General features: G+C 40.0%; 1 protein-coding gene across 6 annotated transcripts in view; it reads left to right on the forward strand.

The window, feature by feature from the left end:
* Window positions 1-859: 859 nt before the first annotated feature.
* Window positions 860-26,286, forward strand: part of UBR5 (ubiquitin protein ligase E3 component n-recognin 5) — an 89,254-nt gene continuing 63,827 nt past the window's right edge. For 5 of the 6 annotated variants that reach the window (XM_084218156.1, XM_084218157.1, XM_084218159.1 and 2 more), the window contains exons 1-7: window positions 860-1,182; window positions 19,210-19,254; window positions 19,721-19,802; window positions 19,979-20,055; window positions 20,839-20,958; window positions 24,150-24,339; window positions 26,058-26,217. In XM_084218156.1, coding sequence (XP_084074282.1) covers window positions 1,121-1,182; window positions 19,210-19,254; window positions 19,721-19,802; window positions 19,979-20,055; window positions 20,839-20,958; window positions 24,150-24,339; window positions 26,058-26,217 — 736 coding nt within the window. In that variant the 5' untranslated portion in view covers window positions 860-1,120. The remainder of the gene's footprint in view (window positions 1,183-19,209; window positions 19,255-19,720; window positions 19,803-19,978; window positions 20,056-20,838; window positions 20,959-24,149; window positions 24,340-26,057; window positions 26,218-26,286) is intronic. The other variant, XM_084218161.1, reaches the window with a different exon arrangement.

Raw genomic sequence — 26,286 nt, forward strand, 5'->3', positions numbered from 1 at the left:
TTTTAAAGGAATGTGTCAAGAGGATGGTGCCAGACTCCTTTTTCCTGGTGCCTAGCGATAGGACGAGGAGTAAAGGCCAGAAATATAAGTGAAATACAAGTTCCGCCTCAACCTAAGGTAGAGCTGCTTTACGCAGAGAGGGGCAGAGCACTGGGACGGGCTGCCCAGGGATGTCGCTCCCTCTCTGGAGACATTCCAAACCCACCTGGCCATGTTCCTGTGTCACCTGCTCCAGATGACCCTGCCTGGGCAGAGGGGTTGGACTAGATGGTCCCTAATGATTCTGGGAACCTCCCTGAAAAATGGTGAAAAATCCCGGCTGCTGCAGAGAAGACTGACTAGAAATGTAACGAGAACCGCAATTGGAAAGGACAGAACCAGCAGCGGCCGCGGAGAGCGGGTGCCGACGGGCTGGGCTCAAAACACCTGCGGGCATCGGGGGAAATCCCTGTCCCCCCTCCCACAGGGCACCCCTGGGGACCAGCACAGTGCGGCCCCACACGCCCCCACCCCCGCTTCCTCCCCGGGGCCGCTCCGGCCCAGAGGAAGCGGCTCCGCTCCCGCCCTGCGCCTCAGGGGAAGCCGCGCGCGCCGCCCGCCGGGGAGCCGCTCCGGGGCGGGGGGAAGGAAAGAGCGGGGGGGAGGCACGTGGTGCTCTACGTCCCTCTTGCGCAATGACGTCATCGCGGCCCGCCGCGAGGGCGACGCACCGGGCCAATCGGTGGCGCGCTTAGTGGCAGGGGAGGGAGCCGCGCGCGCCAGTCAGCACGAGGCTTGCACGCGCGCCGCCGCGCGCGCCGGTCGAGCCCCGCCCCTTCCCTGTCGCGGCGCACGGAGGGCGGGGGAGGGGGGAGGGAGAAGGGCCCGCTGGAAGCCAAGATGGCGGCGCGTGCGTGAGCGCGGCGCGGGCCCAGCTCCGAGCGGCGCCGTTGCGGCCGTTCCGTCCCGCCCCGCGCCCGCAGCGCCGCGGCCGCCGAGAGCCCAAGACTCCGCCGGGCGGCCCTGAACCACCCCGGGGGAGGGACGGAGGCCGAGAGCCCCCTCCCCCGCCGCCCCCATTGTGTGCCCGGCCCCCGCCCGCCCGCCTCCCGCCGCCGCCGGGGGGGCACCGGCGCGGAACATGACCTCGATCCACTTCGTGGTGCACCCGCTGCCGGGCACCGAGGACCAGCTCAACGACCGGTGAGGGGGGGTGGAGGGGAGGGGCCCCCCGGGGGCGAGGGGAGGGGCCCCGGGGCAGCGGGGCCGGCCCGACCCCCCCCGCCGGGCCGCGGTTCCGCCGGGTTCCGGCGCGTCCCGCTCCGAGCGGCCTCTCCCGGTAGCTGCCGCCGCCGGCTTCGCCCCGCGCGGGGTTGGGGGGCCGCGACTTTCGCCGCGGGCCCGGCGGGGGCACCGGCCGGCCAGGGAAATCCCGGCGTCCGGCCGAGGAAGGGGGTTCCCTGGCCGAGGAAGCGGGTTCCCAGGGATCCCTGGCGGAGGAACGAGAACGTGTACATATTAATCAGGGATGGAGCGAGGCAGACAATGCGGATGGGGGATCGCGGTGTGTGAGAGAGAGAATGACGGGAGCGGGGATAAAGGCGGCAGCGCTGTCACACGCAGCGCCGGTGTGCGCTGCCTTCCCCTGCTCACGCACCCGGTGTTCGATACAAAAGGAGGCCCGATCTCCAAATCACTGATGGTGTGCGGCTTGGCTGAGATGGGGATGACAGCTGCCAGCCTGGAAACCACGCAGCTAACTTTTATGTAGGATTGGGGGAGAGAAATTGCAGGCTGGGGAGAAACTGGAGTGCTTTGAGAGAAAATGAACCCATGAACCAAATTTTCTTCACTGCTTGACGTTTATTTGACAGATCTATGTGGCTGTCAAATATTTCTTCTATAGCAATCGCTAATGGTATGTGTAATAGCTTGCAAACTTTACTTCTGCTCTTTTACACAGGAATTCTTAAAAACTTAATCTTTAATTTCTCACAAATTTATGTGTGAATAAATCGTGATGTTTAATCATCACTGGATAGAAACCTAAAGTGTTTTTACACTAAAGATAAATGTTATTTAATGATTCTGAACAATACTTAATTATTTTTAAGTCTTAAAAAGCATAAACTCTTGGTTATACTCTCCTGGTTTTGATAGTACCAGTAGGTCAGGGTCCAGGTCACTTCACAGTTGTTTGTAGTTAGGTCACTTTTCCTAGAGCAGTCTTGCTGAGATGCCTCTTAGAGCAGGTGAGGTTTGAGTGTGTACAATGAAGAAAATAGATGGTTTTGAAGACAGAATTTCTGCCTAACTACATAGTCTATGTGTTTACACAGGGAAAAGATAAAACACATCTAAAACCTGAAGTGTGTTAGTGTGGACTGTGTTTTTTTCCCTTAGCCTGATAATGCATTTTACAGAATCCTACTTCCTAGGAGGCCTAGCCATTCCTACAGAATTGATTTGCTTTCTCCATAGATACTGCATTCAAATTTGGCATAGACCATCTTCCTTTAGAGTGATGAACTGAGAGATGATTCTGTACTAGGACTTACTGCTTGCACTGTTTTGGTTTGCAGTAAGATCTTTTGGAGTTTGGAGTATGATCTGGAGTAGGCCTTTGAACTTGAAAGGACCCCAGTGGGTTTTTTTTTTTTTCCTTTTATGTTGATGGGCCCTTAGAAAACATTTAGCATGTAATTATCACACTTTGCTCCAAGTGAGATAGCTCATCTGTTTTTTTCTTTAATGTTACCTCTTCTGTTGACATTTTATATAAAATACGAGTCCCTTTCAGTCTTCATAATGCTTTTTCATTTTTTTAAAAAATTTTTTTTCTTCTTACCACAGCAGCAGGTCTTACACCTACTTTTTGATACAGGAAGCTTCAAAATGGGTGGTAATTAATATATGGAGAAAGCTGCATCAGTGCTGTTGAGTAGTGACTATTCTGAAAAATCAAGTGACTCCTTGATCTGAGCTGCAAGTCAGAAATTTCGACTTCATAAATGTAATTTTACTAAAAATGCAGTAGCTGTGTATCAGAACTTGTAATGCAGTGAAATCAGAATGATTCATAAATAGGGTTGAGGCACACACATATGTGCTGGAAATGCCAGTTCAATTTTATCAGTAGCATTGCTGCTTATTACTATTCTGTCAATGTTGATCAGGATCTAGATAGCTTAATAAATTCTCATATGCATAGAAGTTAGGATCTTGGAACATCTCGTGTCTCTGTGATGTTTCTTTTCTCTCTCACTTTATAGGCTTTTTTGAGTCTGTGCTGCAGCCAGTGGTCAGTCAGGGTTTTTTTCTGTCTGTATTCTGAATGATATTTGCTTCTCAAAAAGAGATTTTGGGATCATATTTCTGTATTGTATGCTTTCAGTAATGGATTTGTGTTCTGCTTCTAAGGAGTAATCTCTTAAAACCCAAGGCAGTTATCGCTGCAGTCCCGTGTGTTCAGGATACAGGACACGGTTTAATTTCATAATTGAGTATTTGATACATTGTGCTTAATAACCAGTATAAATGTATGAAGGCAGTGGTTTTTGGAAGCCATCCTTTTCCTGAAGTGTTGCTCTGCTCTTAAGTAGTCAAAAAAATGTGAGGAAGTACTTTTTTCCAGTTTGGTTTGGTGCATTTTCTGTCATTCTGTTCTACAGTTCTTACTAGGTTTTCTGTGTAATTTGTTATCACACTTATTCATGCAGCAACTGTGAGAATAGCAAAACACTTCAAAGAAAAGAGGAGAAAGTAGCTGTAGAACCACAAATAATCGGAGGACTCCTGAGCGCATCTTCTCATCACTTGAAAATACTTCTTAGCTAGTGTTTTTGAAAATGCAGGTTAATATTGCACTTTGATGGTAATTATGAGTCCTCTCTTGAATAAGCTGAAACAGTGTTGCCTTCTTCATTCAGATGTCTGGGAGCTGGTGACACTGAAGAGAGTTCACAGAGGACAAGGTTGTACTTAATTTTTTAGTTGTATTAGGATTCATCTTTTGAAATGGATACTAGGCTAAGCTTTTGTTTAGGATGAACTGAGATAATTAAGGTTTTTCTAGTAAGTTTATTAAGGAGGACCGGTAACTTGGAATTTTTTCCCTAAGCCATTTGTTGTCTGCAAACTGAATATGAAGAGTTTAATGGGAGAAAAATTTTGTATGGCCTGCAGTTTGAGAAACAACTCCATAGGGTATTTGGGATGTAAATAATTAATGGCCTTAGTATTTGAAAAAGAGGTGTCCAGCTTCTGTTGCAATGGATGTTAAGTATATTTTGTCAATTATCCGCCTCTTTCAGGGTTGGAGACTTTGTGCTTTGTGAAGGAAGTTTGACACACTTTCATAGATAAGTTAATCTTAGTATATTCTTAGTATATTTCTTAATTTTATACTGGGTTAGGAAGTGGGTGTAACCATGACAAATAGCCTTTTCTTGGCTGTTATGAAACCTCACAGGAGCAGTTTAACTTGCTGCTCTGGGAAGGAGAAGGGGAGTCTTTCACTTTACAGAAATGGCTTTCCGTACATGAACTAACCTTCACAGACAGGATTTATCTCAAAGCTTTGACTTTGTTTTTACCTTGTACTAAGAAAATTCTTGTCAGCTAAACCATTTAAGTCTTAGCATAGAGTAAGATGTAATTTTTCAAGTGGTCATTGACACAATGTTAATGTGTTCTTTTCTCTCCTCCTGAAGATGGGATGTAATGAATTTGGTTAAATAGAGGGTATTCTGAATATGAGGGTTTAGGAGTGTCATGTAGTAAGTTTTCTGGCAGTGACATCTTTGAAACCAGTAGCACACCTGAGAAAAGTTAATTTGAAGCTTCAGTGAGTCTGTATGTAGAGTCAGCTTTGGGGGAAGAAAGGATGATCTCTTTCTTTATATGACTTTGTTTTCCCTTAATAATACATTCAGTGCCTCTCTCTGTTATTTAAATGTTACTTACTTTAGGCCGTGCCTGAACTGAAAATTTAAGTTGTGTATTTTGTTTTGTCTGCATTGTTTGCACTCTCTGAATTTATGTGGAAAAAATAGCTAGCGAGAACATACCTTTTTAATCTGCTCATCAATTTAAGGTACTGTGCAAGTGATCTGTGGATATGTGGCTGCTGCTCTGGCAAGCACCACCCCCCCCTTGCATTTACTGATGAGCAAATCTGTTAAAAATCTCAAGCAGATGTTGCTGGAAGGAGCTGGCGTAGGGTGTGGTGTGGTTGTGCAGGGAGCCAGCAGGGAAGTGGAGCTGGTGTCTTGGCCCCACACGTGTGCAGCAGCCATGCACAGGGAGGGAGAGAGAACTCCTGTTAATGCAAGTGTTCATGTTCAAGTGATATTGCATGAAACCCCTTTGCTACGTCCACAGGCATGCTGGGAGAGTATCTGTCCTCTTGTGTAGAGGAAGGCAGCCTGAGCACAAACTTCTCTGCTGTTATTTATGTGTGATCTGCATTGCTGCCCCTAGTTAGAGACAAGAAGGGATTACCAGATGTGTTCTTAAATAGAGACTCTGCAAGTTTTGTGCAGATAATACAGTACTTCTTTTATCTTAAGTGATTTACTTTGGTGTGCTTTAAACTCTTCCTAATGTACTTAGCAAAAGTGCAGGTAGCCCAGCTCAAACAGGAATAGGTGGTTTAGTTACTGGGAAGCCATAACTGATGTATTAGTTGAATTCTCCGAGTTACAGCTGCTTGATAAACTTTAGTAACAGGCAAAGTGTTGAACTTGGTTTTAGGATTAATTTCTTGAAAGCACAGCCAAATTTAGATTGTGCTCTTTCAGAAGAAACGAAGGGAATGGTATAACTGTCATGACATTATTATTTTCATCAGACTCTTAGATGGAAACACTTTTTACAATATAAAATGGTTTGGCTGCCTCCAAAGATTTGCACCACCACTACAGTAATGTAGACTCTTACAAAATTCATATGTACAGCAGTGCATTCGGATTTGATCTTACTTAAGAGCAGTAATTTGGAAGGTTAAGCATCAGAATGTACAATGTTATTTCATGTCTGTTGAATGTGGAAGGTTACTTTCACATAGGCTGGTGTTCTAGGCCTTTTTGGACTTTGCTCTGCCAGAGTCTTCTTCTGATTACAATTGCATGCTACACCCCAGATGCTGCTTTTTAGAGAGTACATATGTAATTGTCTGTGAATGTTCTTGCTGAAACTTTCCTGAGATGTTGTAAGTCAAAGTAATTGCTCTCTTCTGAAGGCGGAGGTTTGTTTTCCCTGCCTCTTACCTTGCACTAACTGTAAGCTTCTGATCCCATAGGAAACTGACTTCAGTTGCTAAAATGATATAAAGATAGCCCTGGTAAAGTGAAGTAAATATAATTTAGTGCGTTAAGAAGTTGAGCTGGTTTATCTCCTTGTTAGGTGCACATCAGAATGTTTTGAAAAGTGCTGCAGGAGGGAGAGTTGGTAGTGAAGTACGGGAAAGAGGAAGCAGGGTTGAGTTCCTTCCATTTTGAAAGCAGCAAGTTTATTTTGGCTACTGTAATGTGAAACTGTACTGTGAATGTGATCTGGGCTGAGAGTAGTTATGAGCTGTCACAAGGAATTTGGTGAAATAGTAATTGGGGCACAAATGTTGCTTTCTTTTTCCTTCTCAAATTCTATATGTAAGGTTTGAGCATGTTTGTTGGACCAATAATAAAGTAAGACTAATGACTAAAATATTAGTAGCTGCCTTTTAAGGTTGGCACTGCAAGTCAAAAGTCTCAGAGAATAACATTTTTAATTCTAAGAACAGTTAGTCAACAACATTTATGTGCTAAATATTTGTAAAAGTTAAAAACTATAAACCATGACATGCATTTGAGGTAATTTTTGGTATAGTATGTATTTATGAAATATTCTGATTGCCATGTAGGACGTTTGTCACATTTATGATTCAGTCAAAAAATAAATGTGAAGGGTGTGACACTTTCTTTCTTAAACTATCTAAAGTAGATAACTGTTCAGTACATAATTATACTTACATGAAAAATGACTTGACACTTGAGGAAAAATAATCAAGGATGTACCTAAGCTTGGCAAACTGCAAGGTGTTGTAGCTGCCTTTTCACATTCCTGGCACAGTTAATAATTTGTGACTTAAATAGGTGGTATTATGTATTTGAAACTTATATGAAGAAGAGAAGGGGTTCAAGGTATTTTATTTTAGTGATTACACTAGCAGCAATCTAATTTGCAGTTACTTTTGCAAGATGCTTAGTGTAAAAGCTGCTGGGGTTTTTTTTCTTTGCATCAACAGCCATTTATGCAGGAAAAAAAACATATACAGAAAAACTGCTTGTGCTTTTCAGTTGTACAGATTTTTTTTTTGACCTTGAGTTCATTGAAGTCCACTAAGGTTTTGGCTCTTAGCAACAACTCCACATAGGAGACTGCAGTAGTTGGCATCTGTGCGTGCCCCAGAGAAAATGTGAAGACAAGGCCTGGTTGCAGTAGTTAGAGGATTTTAAATTGGGAGGAACAATTTGGAGAAAAAAGATGTTGAAATAAATGCACAAACCTAATTTTCACAGTGCACACATGTGTTTTGTCCAAACCCTTAAGCTTGACAGTTTAAGTGAGGATGACACAGCATTAGTTATTCCATTACAGGAATAATTATCCAAACTTCAGATCTTATTTGCACTTTTCTGGCATAGAACTGTTTTGACAATAAACTCTGTGCTCTATTTCTAAAAACCTTTCTGTGCTTAAAAAATGCAGGTCACCAACATTGCTTTCTTTTCTCTTACCCTTCCCCTCTAGAGAAATTAGTATTTTGGTTCAATTTAAAAAATGTTTTTGTTTTATATGAGAGAAAACGCATACTCACTGATACAAAGGCATGAAGTGTGACAATTCTGAACAGTTGAAACTACTGTAAATCTAAACAGAAAGGTTTAAGGTGGGGACACTGGTCATCTGTATTTACACCTAAAACTGTCAGTTTGGTACTGGGTGAGGAGTGATGTAACCATTAAATTTGCTGTCTTTAAAAATTTTGTCTTCATCTCACAAGTCTCACTGCTACACCCAGCACTTGTCAGAGGAATTTCTCATACTAAATATGCTTCACCCAGTCTTTCAGCAAATCCTAGCTGCTGCACTTTAAAGTGCAGTGTGTTTTACAGCAGCAATCCATGTTGGTACAATGAATATTTAACATCCCAACTTGATTATTTTGTTGCAGTTCTAAAAATGATTTTTGGTGTTGCATCTTACAGTTTGTCTAACTGGCTGGTTTTTCTAATCCCAAGCCAGTTGCTGTTGAGGTGATTTCTCAAATTGCTTATATCTGAAGTGGAGATGAAACATCTATTTTGTGTAATGTTGTTTTGGACAGCTTTTGATCATTAAACTGGTTACTGCCTTTTATCAGAAAAGATGCCTGAAGATATTTTGGTTTATCTTTCTGATTTAGTTTTTACGTTATGGTGTTTATTAAAGAGGGCAGAATAAAAACTTTGAAAGCATTTCCATGATTAGTACTCTTTTGGACATTAGCTGTGTTGGGATTTCTTGCTATCGTTGTTTTATTGCTGGCCATGAGGTCTGCCAGTTTAATTTGTGGCAGCAGTAGTGTAATGCAGCAGATAAAGGTAACAAAGTTGCTGGAGACTTCACTAATCTTACGAAATTTGTCTTCAGCAAAAAAAAGCCCCCAAAATAATCCACATTTGAGAGAGTGTGTTTTTTCTTGTCAGATGAATCAGTTCAAAATATCTCGAATAGCTGAGGGTGATAATAACCATGCAGCTGTAGTTCATCTATTCATTACAAGATAGCCCAGAAAGAAACTGCTCTGTAGCCAGGTCTTGCTGGTGTTACTTTCTGCAGCATGTTTGCCATCATCTCTAGTTAAGCTGGATGCCAATTTTCTCTTTTTTTTCCTATGTGCCAAAGAAGTAGTAGTTGATTACTTTAATCCAAACCTGTGATAAAATAACATTTTAAAAATTTGCTTACCGTCTTTCATTGTGCGTCATTGTCTATTATCTGTTATGTTTCCTCAGCCTCTCACCTCTTTCACCTTTGGGATGGATTATCTCTCTGTATATAGGGAGTTCTGATACAGTGAAATGAATCTTGATTGGGATCACTGGATTCTACTGAAAATTGTAATTTCATTATGTAGCTGTCAGCATGGAGTCTGACAGTGACTCTACATAAACAAATATTTCCGTTACAGCGTTTTTCCAAAAGCTTAACTGGAGAATAAGTATTTGCCTATGGGAATGAAGTTGAATGTATGCCTTACTCTGCTTTTGCTTGAAGCCATTGGAGTTTGTCACTTCCTTCAGTAAGGGTGGTATAATTTTATTTTTGTATTAATTTTGCAAAATTAATTTTCTTAAATGTGTCTCTGTATTTATTCTTTAATTTATTGTATTAAATTCTTGCTATTCTCCATCCAGCCTATAAATAGTTAGAGCTGTATTTTTTTCTCTCTAGTAAATATCAAGATATGTTCTTATGAAGAGAATTTATGGCTTTTAATCCATTTCATATTTTTTTAGTGTGAGTTATTGTTGTCTGATCTTTAATGAAGATCTTAGGTTGGTGGAACTCTTTTCTTTGGCTTTGACCACAGTAAATTATTAACAGCAGTTTTCGTCTCTCATTTTCCATTTTTTTAAGTCATCGTGTACACAATTCACTGACTTTGGCAAAATGTGTCTGTCTCTAGAGCAGTAATTTAAAGGTACTTAATTAAACCTTCAAATGAGATAGATCATAACATCTTGTCATTGTGGGGCAGATTGGGTAGGCAGAAGGTAGTCTGGCAAGGAGTGCCCTGTTCCTCATGGGAAGGCTGGGGACTAACAGGCTGTTTTGCTGGAATGGCCAAAGTTTGTTTTTTTTCTCTTGTGGTACAGAATCTGTATCTGGCAAGATTGTTACCAGAAATAATTTGGCCCTAGGCAAAATGTGATGGGGGAGGTGCTCAGTGTGCTGCCTTGTGAGTTCTTTAGGGGAACCAAAACGCTGCTTCGTTACACTGAGGAAAGCACCTGGAGTTTCATGGCCTGGGTACAGGCAGATGGAAAAAAGAAATTTTTTTTTTGGCAGTGCAAAAAAATATTGGGATGAGCTGTGCACCTCAGAAGCTGGGGTTTCTTATTTTGCCTGCACTATGCATCAGACAAAGCAATTTGGCTGCTTGTTTTTCTGGCATGGTGCTTGCTCTCTACTCTTTATTCCAGGCCTCAGTCCATTCCTATCTAAATCAAAGATGCAGTGTCTGAGAGAAAGGTTTGGAAGATGTGTTTTTAGCAGAAGACAGAGCAGTGTGAGGAGGAGGTCTGGTATTTAAAAGGCAGTTTTTAGCAAGTTTGCAAAAGTGACATGCAGATAACACTGTGATATCAGAGTTTTTGTTGAAATTTGGCTTGGAATTGGAGGAATTGGCAAGTAAAGGACTGGACATGTTAAGTGATCCTTCCCTGTTGCTAAAACTAATTCAGAATGAGAATAAGGTCGTTGGACTTTATAGCAAAGCAATTAGAATTCAGTTCTTGTTTGTGCTTTGTTTTTAATAAAATCACTTGTACAAAGCATACACTTGCTTTTCTCTAGTCAAGACACCTAGTATTTAACAATGTGACAGTTCTTACTTTAAAAAATATTTTTATAGCATTTCAGTGCTCTGATCAAAGGCCGTTTTCCAGCTTTGCACGAAGTGATCACAGCTCCTGAAAGCTTAGAGCAAAGGAAAATGGTGAAGAGATGATTTGGGTTCCCACAGTAGCCTCAGCTGGGACCAGAACCTGGCTCTCCAGGCTTTAAGCTGCTATGCTGATAAATTCACAGCCTCCCTGGTGGCTCGTCATGAGCTCCTGAAGGAACATTAACAGTCTTACCACAATGGGACACAAAAAGGTTCTGTGATTTTCAGCGACTGGATTTTTATTTTGATAGCATTTTTTAAAGGAACAACTACATCAATGTTCTGACCGTAAAAATGGGATTTTTTTCTTTTCTTTGCCTTAATGGGGGTCTTTTAATTTCTACTCATTCTAGTTAAACAAGTATACAGCTTCCTAGCTGTGTTTTGATAGCTAGCATTTTTTTGTTGTTCAGTGTAGCAACCCTGCTCATGCTATTATCACGTGCATGTTTTAAGTATCCTTGAATTTAGAACCATGGGGTTCTAAATTCCCCTTATTTGTGATCCATTATCACAAGAGGCTATACTTCCTAAAATGATGGATAGTTGAATAGCTTACAACCTTAATTGTTTTAAGATTCAGAACTCACTTAACTTGAGTTGTTTAGTTGTGGTGTTCTGGCTAAAGAAATGGTCTTCTACTAAATGTTAAACAAAACAGTTGCAAGGACTTTGTGCAGTTGAACAGAATGTGGGACCACAAAATGATTATTAGATGCATTCTGCACCAGAGAACAGATTTCTGTCTGGATTTGCAAACTATACTTTTGGAAATCTACTGCCATAGACTCAGATTGACTCAGATTGAGTCTGACTTGCTCTCCTGTAGTGTATTTTTCTTTTTTCCCCCCAGAAATCACACTAGGTGTTTAGGCAGCTTGTAGCTATAGATATACTCCACTACCAAATTCTCTAGATAAAGTGCTAAATAATATGTAGGCATGATGTTAACTCCTCTGTGGCAGTCCTGTCAGGATCATACCATTTGTGATTTCTTCCTGTTTGTATTCAGATTGTTAACAGAAAAGGGGCCATGCTCTTTCATAGTTTATGGGTGTTTGCTTATTTAAAAAGCATGATAGACTTTGTATTCCTCTCGAGCTAGGCTATGGCCATCCTCTGTACTATGGTGGGGGGTTATGGTTCTGGTTTTGTTTTTTGTTCAGAGGGGGATGTCTTCAGTGTCACTGAACTCTGAAGAAAGGGTGTAAGTAGTTTCTGAGCTAGAGGAACCAGCTTAAGAATTCATTGCTAGTTAGAGGCATTTCACAAATTCTACAGGTGTTTGCCCCTGGTCTTGCTGTTCCTGCTAAAGAAACAGATTACTTCCAGCTGGATATTTAAGTACCCATGAATTTTTTTACTGAATGTGTAACTCTCTGACACTTTCCTGACTCGTTGGTGTAATTTTTTTTACTGTGTCACTGACTATAGAGGGATTCTATACAGCAAAATACGAGCTCCTAGCTTTTCAATGGCAAATCTCCTTCTGCTGCTGTGCCTTCAAGTCAAATATATGGAGATCACATCCTGAAAGCATTAAGTCCTCAATATCAATTGCAGAATGGCTGAGATTGAAGGGACCTCTGGATATCATCTGGACCCATTCCCAGGCAAGACCATCTATAGCTGGTTGCCCAGGACTGTGTTCAGATGGCTTTTCAATAACTCTCAAGGCTTGAGACTCTGCAACCTCCCTGAGCACCCTGTGTGAGTAATTGGTCACCCTCACAGCAAAGAAAATGTTTCCTGATGTTCAGACAGAGCTTCCTGTGTTTTGGTGTGTGTCTGCTGCCTCTGGTCCTGTCACTGGGTGCCACTGGAAAGAGCTTGGCTCTGTCCCCTTTACTACCCTTGCTTTAGGTGTTCATATATGTTGATAAGATCCCCTCCAGAGCTTTCTCTTCCCTATGCTGAAGTCCCAACTCTCTCAGCCTTTCCTCTTGTGAGAGATGCTCTAGTCCCTTAATCATTTTTGTGCCCCTTGCTAGACTCTGTCCAGTATGCTCATGTCTCTGTTGTAGTGGGGAACCTGGAAATCCAGATGTGGCCTCATGAGTGCTAAATAAAGAGAAGGATTGTCTGCCTCAGCATGCGGCAGTACTTTCTCTGTTGCAGCCAGAATGCTGTTTACCTTCTTTGCTGCAGGGCATGTTGGCTCATGTTCAGCCTGGTGGCCACCAGGACTTCCAGGTCCATGCCATGTTGTTCTCCAGCTGGACTGTCTCTGTGATGTGGTTGTTCCTTCTGAGGTGCAGGGATTTGTGCCTTGCCTCCCCTTGTTTGTCATGAGGTTGCTGTGCTCTGGATGACAGCGATGTCCTGCATATCTACCAGTCCTTGCAGTTGGATGTCATCAGCAAACTTGCTGAGGGAACCCACTGCCCCATCATCTGGATTGTTAATGAAGGTGTTGAGCAGGACTGGACCCAGTATTGACCTGTGGGGCACACAGCTTGTCACTGGCCTCCAGCCAGACCTCGTGACACTAATCACCACCCTCTGGACCCAGATGTTCAGACAGTTTTTGTTCACCTCACTGTCTGCTCATCCAGCCCTGAACATCAACAGCTTCTGTGTGAGGATTTTATGGAACACAGCACTGTAAGCCTTTGCTAGGCAATATGCACTACTCTTCCCTTGTTCTTCTATACAGGGATATGAAATCTGCCTTCTTTTCTTAAAACTGGAACTAAAATACATGTTCTATTTTTGCTAATTTTTATTGTCATGCTTTAACCTTTTTGTGGGCTATCTTATACCCAACGTAGGCCATTGTTTACATCAGTGTTGTTATTAGATAGTAATGGTCTACTGTTAGAGAATTTTCGTTCTACAATCACTGTATTACCTGAAGACATTTCAGTGACAGAAAGCTGTTTTCAGGACATTAATTTGTTTGGTCTTATACATATTAGCATTCTACTGCAGATTACAGGTTCAGCACAGTTGTGTTACCATTGTTCCAGAGAGAACTGTGAAGTGATCAGAACTACCTTTATCAACCAAACTGACAATCCTGCAAAATAGGAAATAAAGTTTGGGAGCCATGTTCTGTAAACCTGTGTTGGCTGATACTGTGAAATACAAGAACAGCTGTTCAAGTCAGACAAGGAGTCCATCTTATTTTCCTCCTGTTTTCTGCTGACAGAGACCAGTGCTAGATTAACAGGAGAACAGTGTTAGAATAGGGCAAATATACAGTGATGCTTTTCCAATTTCTAGGAATTTGCAGCCTGGGGATTTCCTGAGCAGTAGGTGTTGGTTTAGTATATAATAACCAAATAGTCCTAATTTATAATTCTTGAAATGTGGAGAGGACACAGTGTAAGTACTCATGGTTCCCCTGAGTACTGAGTAGAGCAATGGGTTTCTTTGTCATCTAGTTCATTTCAGTGATCTGTGTATTACAGTCTAAACACATTATCCTACAGCCCTGATGAGCAGTATGGGTTACCTTGCAGCCTGTCATTTTGTATTTGTGCTTGGAATTTCTTTTTTTTTTTTTTTCCTTATGTGCATTACTTTATTTCCTAAAGATAATCTCGTTGCCTGCTTTTGTGTGGTACCTTAGCATTTGATTTTATGGATTCTTCCCCCTTTCAACCCGGAATGACTTAAAGCACACTCTAAATCTTCATTTATTCTGGTAGTAGAAAGGTGTACCTGTGGAAGGCTGCCTCCTTGGAAGCTGCTCTCTAATGTTTGAGATGGCAGTCAGGGTCAGGATCCTTTGGTATGCTGTATTGTGGCACAGAATATAGCTGGGTGTGACTTTACATCAGTGACAGGCTCTAGTGTCAAAGTTATCCTGGGATTAGGAAACAGATGTATTTGCTGAAGCTTTTCATTGGTGTCCATTTTCTGCATTTTTGAGACTGTTTTTGTGACACTGATAGACTGGCACAGGAGTTCATTTCCATGTGATTCAAGACAGGCAGGCGAGAGAGTTCTTTGATCTGGAGGCTGTGCAGCTCTGCTGGGCCAGGCGCTGTAAACTGGCCCCAGAGGGGCTTCCTGGGTCTGGCTCACTGTGCTCAGAGCACTTCAGGATCTTAGCTGAGGGACAGGGATGAAGGTTGTATTTATCTTTCAAGTGTTGATAGGTATGTAATACTGTTCTCCAGTGCTTAAATGGATAGTGTCATATGGGTGTGTCCCCTTGGCTATCTGCTCATTATTTTTATTACTATTAGCCTTCCCTTGGAAAAGCATTGTAGTCGTACTTGAGTACTTCTGTCTGCTCTGGTGTGGAAGGCTCATGTTTGCTGGCATACAGACTTCAATGACATATTCAGTTGTTTTAAAGATCACTTAGAAAAACGTACCAGGCCTGAAATAGCTTTATTTCTTATTTCCCTACTTGAAGTTGTTCATCATACCAAGCTGGTTTTGGGTGTTTTGGGGTGTGGGGTTTTTTATTTGTTTGGTTCTTTTTGTGTGTGCTGTGTGGGTTTTTGTTTGGCTGGTTTATGTTTTGTTTATTTGGTTGGTTTTTTTTAAAAGTACCTTTTCTTCCTCTGCAACTCTTACCTTCAGTATTTTGAAATCGAGGGATGGCTCCTGAGATAAACTTGTTTGGAAATAGAAATCTTCTTTGAGAAAAGTAATATCTTGTGATGGATAAAAGTGCCATGTCAGAAATCTGAGCTGTGTAATCTTGAGCCTTTTTGGTTGCTTAGTGTGAGGATAGATCTATTCTGATCAGTTTCTAGAGGCTGGAAATTGGAGCTTCAAAACTTGAAATAAAAGAAATCCCTCCTTGGCTTGGACAAATTGAATTTATTTTCCTCACAACTGTTTTCGGATTAATTTCACTAACAATATTTAAAGAATGTGTGTCTTGATAGGAGCTATCATCGCTAAACTTTTTGTCTAACAGTGTTGCCAAGCTAGTGTATTTCTTCAGAAATGTTTGTGATGAAAATACTTGTTGCTTCTAACTTTGTCCTTTGAAGTAGTTTAATTGCCTTTAATGAGACCTTTTTGAAGTGTAGTCGGTCAAGGCATTTATATTGGAGATTTCATTTACCACAGAAAGGTCTTAGTGAAAATGTTGACCTTGATGTGAGAATTGGCTAAATCATCTCTGCCTTTACCTCTTCCTCCAGAGCACCAGCATTTGAAATTACTCCACTGTATAATTTAAATTAACCTGATCTTAAATATGCTTTTCCCTTCAGAGAGTCAGTGGTACAATACCCTGCAACTGTGCAGGTAGAAAGGCTTATATTGCTGCAGGAAATTATTTCAAGTTTTTATTTTCACAGAGAGACTCTCCATACAGAGTATACAAACACACCTTTCTGCTTTGTTCTTGTTTTCCTGCTGGTTTGGTTTTATGATTGGTGTTCATGTGAGTGCTGTTGTCAGCACAAGAAAGGGGAGGAATGAGAGTGGAACCAGCAGCCCAGCATGGAACAACTCCAGTGGTGTTCTGCATCAAATTCAAGTCCTCGTGGACTTATAGGAGCTTATGAGCAGTACTTCTTAATTTTGCTGTTACAGCAGTTGCATATGAGATGGGTGAGGCATGAGATAGTTTTTACTATCTATTTTTATTTTTCTTTCTATAGAAGTGTTTAGTACTTTCAGCATTGTTGCTTATAGCTTTCTCTGTTCCCTCCTGTTAAAGATTGACAGCAGCCTCTTTTCAGCAGTACTAGATCTCTTTTGGCCTGTGCTTGTTGCAGATAAATCTACTCTCTTGAGATTGATGTTACTCATGGATTCGTTGCTTATTCAAGTCTTAGCTTTCTGAGCATATTTCTTTCCTATTACTTTATTTTTTACAGGCATAAAAGGAGTATGATGATTTTTTTCAAATTTTAATGTTGATTTCTTTGGTAGTGGTCTGGTCTTGTCACCAAGGCTCAGATAAGGAAGCTTTAAATGTTGTTCATAGACTAGTCTAGTAACCATCTCCAATAAAGTGCTACTTTTTTTGCTGTCAGCCTTTCTTAAAGGCAGTGCAATGAATTTAAAGGCAGGTTTTCCTATTCTGTAATTATTACTCTTGCTTGCCAGGAGAGAGATGTTAATGGGAAGTGTTCAGGATTCCTGTGGGAAACTGTTAGGTGATGATAAACTCAAGACACGGAACTTCAGGGATGTTTGACTTTTCAGATATCATGCAGCAATCCCTGCTTGCTTTATAAAACCATATGATAAGGTGTGGAGTGTACGCTGTTCAGCTTGGGGTTCATTCCATAGACTCCCACAGTAGTTCACTCTTGTGGGGTACCTTTTGCACAGATTGCATGGGAAGTTTGTGTTTTCTCTTGCTTTTGTGGGTTGTATTCACAGAAACCTTATCTGCTTATGTACTCTTGGCCTGCGTGAAGTAGTTGTGGCTGGAAATTGGGAGTGTGAAATCGCCTACTTACAAATTGGCAGCTTGGCTGGGATAGCAAAAGGCAGTTCTAAACACATTCAGTTCCATCCTGCTGTCTTCTTTTCACTTCTCCTTTCTCCTTGGGCTTGGAGGTTACTTCTATCTAGTAGTATAAAATACCTAGTTTCTCAGACAGATTTAAAGATTTTTTTTCATTATTTTTTCTCTTAGGACAAGTACTTTAGAGTTAAACACTGTTGGTACTGTTAAGATTTCACTGTTTGGACCTCTAGTCTGTTTTCTTTCTCGTGCTCAGGGTTTGCAAGTAGCTGAAGTCTGATGTCCAGTAGCCTGTGTGTAGAAACTGAAATGAAGCATGTAAGATCCGTGTCTCTCGAACTTTTGTTTGAGTCCACTCCGGCTAGCTGTGGACCCTGGCCCACACGGTCTGACATGGACGAAGGCAAAAGACAGAAGTGCTCTTCTCCACGTGGGGACGAGTGTCCTGTTTATTGGCTTGGGAAGGGCCACCTCAGACTCTGGCGACCCCCCAGGTAGAAAAGAGAGGCGTTCCCTTGCAGGGGACTTTTATACCCGAGGGAATGAATGGGGGCGGGGGAAGAGGACCGCAGCCCGTGGGTACCATTGAGGAGGGGCAAGGGGAGAGGTAGCCAGGGGACGGACCGCCACTATAGGGCAGAGGGATCGATCACCCAGTGCAAAACAACAACTTCAGAAACTACTTAGTGCAATACAACACCTCCCCCTTTTCTGTTAAAAAGAAAAAAAAAAGGAAATGCATTGGACTATTGCTGCTGCAGATTATGAATTTGTCCACTACTCATCATTCGTTGGCCTGTCAATTTGCTTTAGGTCCATAAACTCTGTGTAATTGACTTTGGAGGTAGCGGAGACTAAACCGTTGATAGCCTTTAAAAGTATGCAACATAGAATCCTGAACGCTAACATAGGACAGATTTAGAGATTTTTTCATTATTTTTTCCCTTAGGACAAGTACTTTAGAGTTAAACACTATTGGTAATGTTAAGATTTCACTGTTTGGACCTCCAGTCAGTTTTCTTTCTCATGCTCAGGGTTTGCAAGTAGCTGAAGTCTGATGTCCAGTAGTCTGTGTGTAGAAACTGAAATGAAGCAAGTATAAATGAAGGATTTAAAGGCATGGTTTCAAACAGAGGAAAACAGTGGTGGTGTGCCTGTCTTTTTGGTAGGTTTAGAAATGTGTTGCTGATTTATGCTAGGATGAGCATGGCATCAGAGCTGAGATTTTTTTATCTTAATTAAGAAGACCTTACACAATTTTTACAGAATTAGTCTTGGTTTTATATCTTGATAAAATGGAAGTACTCTGACTATATAATTGGAAGCTCTTTGGGGGTTTTTCAGATTGCTTGTCTCCTTTGGGAAGAAAGGGACCCAAGCTTTAACTGATGTGCTTACCTGATAGTATTCCAGTGTCTTTGCTGCCCATAGAGGATCTTTCCTCAGTGGATTGGAAGTTGCTTTAGAAATCACTCTGTTGCTTTCTGCTTTTGGAGGCAGTATCCTGTAAGCAGGAGAGGTATATGGATTGGCCCTTTCTTCTGCTCTGGTATGCTGAGCTTTTGGAAACATTGTTTACCTTTAGTAAAGATAATGTTCTAAATAACCCTATAAATAGTGATGTTTCTCTGGATTGTTTCTTCTGTTAGTTGGAATTTGTTTTTGTCCCTTTTGCGGTTGGCTTTTCATCTGTTTCCTTGTGTTTTCTGTTTTGGGGAATTTACTGTCATATTTTTGGCTCTCACATGCCACATACTTGGATTTCCTAGAAGATTATAATCCTTTCTCCTGTGGGATACTGTATTCAAGCTTATACAAGGAAATACAAGTAAATCTGCAGTTCATGGTCATTGCTTTATATGTTTATTTTGTGCATGAAGTTGTAAATGGTTGTAACAAGGCAAGAGTAGTGTTTTTTGATGGTGACTTGGAAAACACCCAGAAGTGCAAGCAAACATTGGTTCTGTGGCAAGGGTTAAACTCCAAAGTAAAACAGACTCCCAGCACCAAGTAGTATTTGTATTAAACTTCAATAAATGTGGTGGTAAATTGTTCCCATAACATCATAAATATGCTGTGTGAGTGGATGTTGTGGACTGTGGAGTATGTAATCAAATAACAGCTTTGTTTCTTTCTGTTTCAGATTAAGGGAAGTTTCAGAGAAGCTGAACAAATATAATTTAAACAGGTAAGGCATATCATATGCTGCTGTAAATAATTTAGGAAAGTACAATTTTTTCTAACAGCAACAAGAAGCAGAAGATTGTGCAGTTAATGATGGAGCCTTAGAAATCCTCAGTGCTACTGATACTGAAGTCCAGACATGCTTCAGATAACACAGGAAGAAAATGAGGGGTTCTCAGTTATGATAAATTATATTATTAAAATCTTCATTACAGAATGACTTCTTAATATGAGGTATAAACCCTGTTGTTTATTGCTCATCAGATTAAGTGAAAACTATCACTTTTAAAGATCTTTTCCCTGGACTTTATGTGCTGTGTGCTTCAATTAATGCATCTTTAGTCATTTTTGAAAGCTTTCTATATTGGTAACCACCACTGCACAGTTTTCCTTTAATGTAGAGCTTGACTTTTTTTTTCCCAGCCTTCAAAAGTTCTAAAGTACTATAAATTCTCACTTTTTATTTTCAGCCACCCGCCTTTGAATGTATTGGAACAGGCCACTATTAAACAGTGTGTGGTGGGACCAAATCACGCTGCATTTCTTCTGGAGGTAAGTTCCTGAAATCTTCTCAGATAACAAACTTGAAACCATACCGTTAAAATTAGTTATTCTAACATTAAATTGATTAATACTCTTCAATAACTGAAGACTTGTGTTTCAATTTTTTTAGTAAACTTGACTTACATTTCAGTTTTGAACACTTGCTTTTCTTGTTCTAAATACAGGATGGTAGAGTCTGCAGGATTGGTTTTTCAGTTCAGCCAGACAGATTGGAATTGGGTAAACCTGAGAATAGTGATGGGTAAGGAATGCTTTTCTTCTAAGATATTTTTTGAACTTGATAAGCAGCTTGGCTGCTTTTATGGTTTTGTTTTTATTTGTTTTCAAAGTAGATTTTGGAATGGCTACTTTGAGTAGAGACACAATGGTTATGGTGACGCAGCCAAACAGCCTAGCTTGACAAACTGGTGTAGGAGGAAATAGTATATGTGATTCTGAAAGAAGTGGGACAGGTTCTCTTTAACATGAAGAAATAAACTACTCCAAAAAAATCCTAAGAAAGAAGCTGTGTTAAGCTGTTAATCTTAATGTAGAATCCACTCTGAAAGTGGTCCCATCTGGCAAGGCTCACTTTCTAGATCTGTGGTCCTTGGTCCAGGTAAGTCCCCCTTAACAGGACTAATTAATAGTTCACATTTGAATTTAAACCACGTAATATTGAAGTAGCATACTGAGGCTCAGGTTTATAGATAGAACATCTGCTGATTACAATTTGTACATGTACACTAATGGAAAACTTAGCACAGTGGCTAACTCCAATCACTAATTAGCTTAATATGTATTTGCATCTGTGCTATTATGGATTGCTGATGTACATAAGGTCTGTTAGGCATGCTTTCCACTTTCTTTTTCCAGTGTACTTCTTAATATGCAGTTAGATTAGTTTGGAATATTCCCCAAGGGTGTTGCTTAAGCTGGTATGTTACCAGACTAAGTCCCTGAGAATTTCAACCTGGGATTCCAGGTTTTGTTCTTAACCCATTTGGGATTGTTTTGTGACTGATTTACCATCTTTTACTTTCAGTTCAAAGTTGAGCAGTGGCTCAGGGGCAGGAAGGACATCCAGGCCAGGCAGGACTAGTGACTCCCCATGGTTTCTGTCTGGTTCTGAAACTCTGGGCAGACTGGCAGGCAACACCCTTGGGTAAGTTTTGATAGGATTGAGGCTGCAATCTGTTTGTTCCATATTTGAGTATATGTGTATACACATATATAAATTGTATGCAGTATGTCTAAGGGAACGTATAACCACAGCAGTTGTGTAGGTAGGGTATAACAAAAAAAACTTGATTGACTTGGTTAAAATAACAGACATTTAAGTGACCCCTCAGCACATAGGATACAGAGAGTTCTTCATATATGTGTAAAGAATAACTTGGTTCAGGCTGTGTTGTCTTCTTTTGAATGTTTTTTTTAGTTCCTTAATTTTTGAAAAGCAGTCTTTTAGAGGGACACTATCAATTTAAACCATGGTAGGCTAGGAGCATACAGTGAAATGAGTGCATTTATATAGGAAGAACCTTCCTTATGTGCTCCATTGTTTGGTGCCTTCCACTCCCTTGCCCCAAGTCTTAAGTGGTGTTTTGATAGCCAGGGTCCTGTACGTAGTGATAAAAAAGGAACATTTGGAAAAGGTTGTTTCTCAGAACCTTTACAATTGTACTATATGCAAAATGTACTCTATAGATCCAGATTTCTTGTCATTAGCTTTAAAATTGATGGTGTCCCTTTTTATAGAAAGGTAATTTACATTCCATAATGACAGTGGTGTCTTTGTTACATGTTTTTGTAAGACATGTCTAACTATGCTGCTTCCTAATGTTAATGATTGCAGTAATAAGAACTGTGGTTTCTGCATGTGAATGATTTGTTAAGAGGAAGGAACTACATCTTTTCCATGAATTTTCAGAAAATTTGTTGGTTTTTTAATTACCAAATAAACTAATTTCATTTGGGCCTTAGTTGCATGAAGAATAGCCATCCCCATAACCTTCCCAATTTTCTTCTGAAACCATTATGCATCTGAACCTAAAAATCCATGTGTTAAACGTCAAAGACAAAGTAGTATTGTCATGTTTAAGAACTTATTGTGGGACATGTAACACTTTTTTTTCCCTCCCTATTCTTAGCTAAGCATAATGTGTTAAAATTGTTTGAATCTTGGAGACTAACACTGAAGTATTCCTAATGTCTTCTCTTGACTCTCAGAACTAGGTAGTTGAAAGTCACTGAACTAGTAGAATAGCACTAGGCGCTATAACTAGTCTGTTAAATGGAGGGAGTAATTATCTTAATAAATTGAATCTAAACCCATTCAAACTGTGGAGCCATTAGAGTAGGTAACTGGATTTTGAAAATTGGCAGCATGCTGCTGCATAGTGGAGATGTGGTAAACTAGTAGGTGAACAGAAACGAGGTGAAAGATTTCTATTCTATATTAATATTTATTGTAGGTTTAGATGGCTTTAATAGCAATGGCTGTATCCTTATTTGCCTTAACAGGACCAGGGCAGGACACACAGGGAATATTTGGATTGTTATACAAATAGAAATGGTTTGAACTATTAGATGTCTAAATGATGCCATTGATAGTTTATAACTTAAAGTAGAAAATGGGTCTGTAGTAAGTATTAATATCTAATACAGAACTTTTTCTTTAACCCCACACCACCCTGCAGAGTGTTGAATTGAAAGTTGCTCTATAGGTAGAATTTGACTTCCCCTCAGCCCTGTTCTTTTCCTCTCAGCCACCTTCCCTCCTTTAGAAGAGTTTAAGTGGCTCATTTTATTTAAAATGTCACATTCTTTGGTATTCTTCTCTTCTCTTCTCTTCTCTTCTCTTCTCTTCTCTTCTCTTCTCTTCTCTTCTCTTCTCTTCTCTTCTCTTCTCTTCTCTTCTCTTCTCTTCTCTTCTCTTCTCTTCTCTTCTCTTCTCTTCTCTTCTCTTCTCTTCTCTTCTCTTTTTTGTAGTATATTTTTATTTTTAGAACTCTCTTTCTAACTCATGAGACAAGACATTTCCTAAAGATACAATTGAACTGCTTTTTGTCTTGTCACTGTCTGTGGTTGCTAGCTAGAATTCTGAAAATGTAGACGTGTCTGACAGAGCCTTGTCTTAAGCAGACCCTCGAGTTACTCTGTGATTGTGGGGTGTTTTCAGGAGGAAAAAGAAAAAACAATTAAAAAAGGGTGCCAGTAATCAACTGAAGGCATACTATGCAAGACAAGTATTCTTATTTAATTAGCTTTTAATAGCTACATATGATGGACTTTTAATGTTAATTTATTAGATACTGTTTCAGAGAGCATATCTTTATTTTCATGTCTGATTTTAAATGTTTTTCTTGAAAGGAGTTTGAGACTTCAAGTGGTTTATAGCAGGAAGGTTCTGCTGATAGAGATTATTAAGTTGCAGTAATACCATATCCAATAATCTTTAAGATGTATGACAAGATAAAGCTTAGTTAACCTTGAAGAACAAACTAGAATCTCTTGTCTTTCATGGCAGCAGATTATCTTGTCTTAAATTCAGAGCAGATTCAATTGACACAGTTCTGTGGTGATAATTATTTATGGGTAGTTGTAATGAAGGTGAGATGTCTATTTCTACAAATCACTGTCTTTTTGTTGCCTTATTTTGATGCTGATTTGTAGAAAAAAAGAAACTCTTCAGTCAGTTAAGGCATGTTTTTGCAATGTGTGCAGTTGTTGATTTCTGCAATAGGAATACATAAAAAGTAAAGTATCTCTTGAAAACTAGGATCAGAGTGAGGATGACTGAGGATCAGAGTGTGAGATCTAGTGTAAGATTTCTTTTGCTGTAGAGAAGATTACTTGATTTTTCTAGTGTGATCTTAACCAATTTCTTAATGTAAATGAAGTATGAGAGTCTTTAGAAGATCCACCTAAGCACAGTGTTCTGTCAGAGCCACTGACAGTGGAGTTGGTGCATGTGTGCTTTTATAGCAGGAAATTGACAGATAAATGTTAAATGTTATGCTGCTTCTACTGCTTTTAGAAAATCTGGGAATTGATCCTTTTATATGTTTATGTATGTATACATCTACACAGCTATATGAGTAGGAAAGAAAGCAAGTTCCAGCTGGAGTCCTGTTTTTTTTTTATTTCTTCTGCCTATTTCAGAACTTTATCAATTTCCTGGTGTTCTTGTTCTTTCTAGTTTTGAGAGTTACTTTTATAGCATTTGTCAGTGAAGTCAAGCTGCAGTATTTTTCAGAGGCTGTTTAAAAATTATTAATAATAAAACTAAATATGTTTGAAGTAGTCCCCAAAGTATGCTGCTGTATTAAAAACCAAATAATCTAAATCTTCTAGAAGTCGCTGGAGTTCAGGGGTTGGTGGAAGTGGAGGAGGATCTTCTGGAAGATCATCTGCTGGAGCTCGAGACTCTCGAAGGCAGACCAGAGTTATACGCACAGGACGCGATAGGGGATCTGGACTGCTGGGGAGTCAGCCACAGCCAGTGATTCCAGCATCAGTCATTCCAGAGGAACTGATTTCACAGGTATGTGAACTAGAAACTGCTTGTTGCCAAAAGCTTGGAGACCTTCTCAGAGCATGTGTACCAGAATGTGTTGTAGTAGTGCCTGTTCTCCAAGGGGTAATGGCATGCAATTGAAGAAATTCACTTTCCTTAGCTGACTTGATTTTATTCTTAAGTACGCAGTAGAAGTGATAGACTTTTGGATTCTAGAATTTTCATTTCCAAATGTCACCCAAGACAAGGTATATGTTTAATGTGGATGAGGAAGGCCATGTTTGGTTGCAGAGGGGAGATTTAGTGCGAGAATCAAATATTCGAGAATAATATCAGATATGTTTCTTGAAGGAAAGTAATGAAGGAGGGAAGATTGACTCTTTTTTTTCGTGCTTGATAGAAGGAATTATCCATTTCAGATGTAAATGAAAGACATAAAATTTATTTATTCTCCTTAAAATACTGATCATTTTTCTTCATGGACACCTTTGCTTAATTTTTTATTAATGTGACTTGTATGAATGTTGGGTCTATATTGCTCTGCTGTTGCCTTTTAATGCACTGGAGTCTGAAGAGGCGCTTCAGTCTATTAAAGCATTTTCTTCTGTATTTGAAGAAAAGAATACATTCAAAATATGTGACTAGTTAATGAATTTTAACTATTAGCTTAGAACTAGTTGCTGGTTGACATTTGAATTACAGAAGTTAGTTGCTAGGCGAAAGATAATCTGCTTTACTTCCCTTGCTGGTTTTTTTTGCCTCCTTTTTTTAATTTTATTTTTTAAATAGCTGACTTTATTTACTTTTAAAACAGAAGGTGCCTATAACATTTTTGAGGTAACTTGAAAGCAGAGCAATGGGAAAGATCTTAGTAGATGGTCTACATACTCTAGTAGGTCTCAAAAATCTATAAACTTCTGGCACAGAAATTTATGACAAAAAAATTACCTTTGTGTGCTATTAGAATGTCCCCCTTTTTTTTTCTTGCCAGGAGATCATTTTACTTGGTGCCTTATTTTTACTCTGTTGTAAAAATACTCAGTACTTTTTTCTTACATTCTTTTGTTTCTGATCTTTCAAACTCTCATAATCTCTGACATTTGGTAGAGGCTAGTCTGGAAAAACAAAGTGCTCTGAGTCCTAGGGTCAGTGGAATAAATCAGAGTTTCTTTCTTTTTTTGTAAATTCATTGCATCTGATGTTTGGGAGGTTTTATCTGCATTTGCACTTTATTAATAAAAACTTCAGTGTTGCAGAAACTGCTGATGATAAGCCTTTAGAAGCAGAATGATGAGGAAAATAGAGTCACTAAAGTGGTTTTGTTTGAAGGGCAGTGGGAAGAGAAACCATGTAAAAGGGATTGAGGTGTAGTTTTGGCACAGCAATTGATTGCAAACTCTGTTGATTTACATACTAAGTTTAAACACTTTCATAGAAACATACAGAAACTCTCAAAAGCAGACTTTGCTTGTTATTTAACTGCACCATTAAACATTCTAAGAAGTAGATTCTAATATTCTGTTAGGAAATTTAGTGCCAAAGTTGGAGTTCAGTGGCCTAACTAGAGCTGAGAGAAGTATGGATATCAAGTACACGATACTGTGAAAAATTGGTGGGAGACTGTCTGTATGTACTGTTACTGACTTTTGATTCTTATTAGACTTTTTTTGGAATTAAGCATTTTCTTATGAATAGTGGTTGGTGATCTGAGAATGACCAGTAACCAATTCACTCTGCTCTTATAGGCACAAGTTGTTTTACAAGGGAAGTCCAGAAGTATTATTATTCGAGAACTCCAGCGAACAAATCTTGATGTAAACCTTGCTGTAAATAATTTGTTGAGTCGTGATGATGAAGATGGAGATGATGGGGATGACACAGCAAGTGAATCATATCTTCCTGGAGGTTTGTATCCTGCAACTTTTGATAAACAAATGGCCAACATGTTCTTATTTTTTTGTATTTAAGTACTGA

Source organism: Fringilla coelebs (assembly GCF_963513975.1).
Source record: "Fringilla coelebs genome assembly, chromosome: 1".
Classification (NCBI taxonomy): Eukaryota; Metazoa; Chordata; class Aves; order Passeriformes; family Fringillidae; genus Fringilla; species Fringilla coelebs.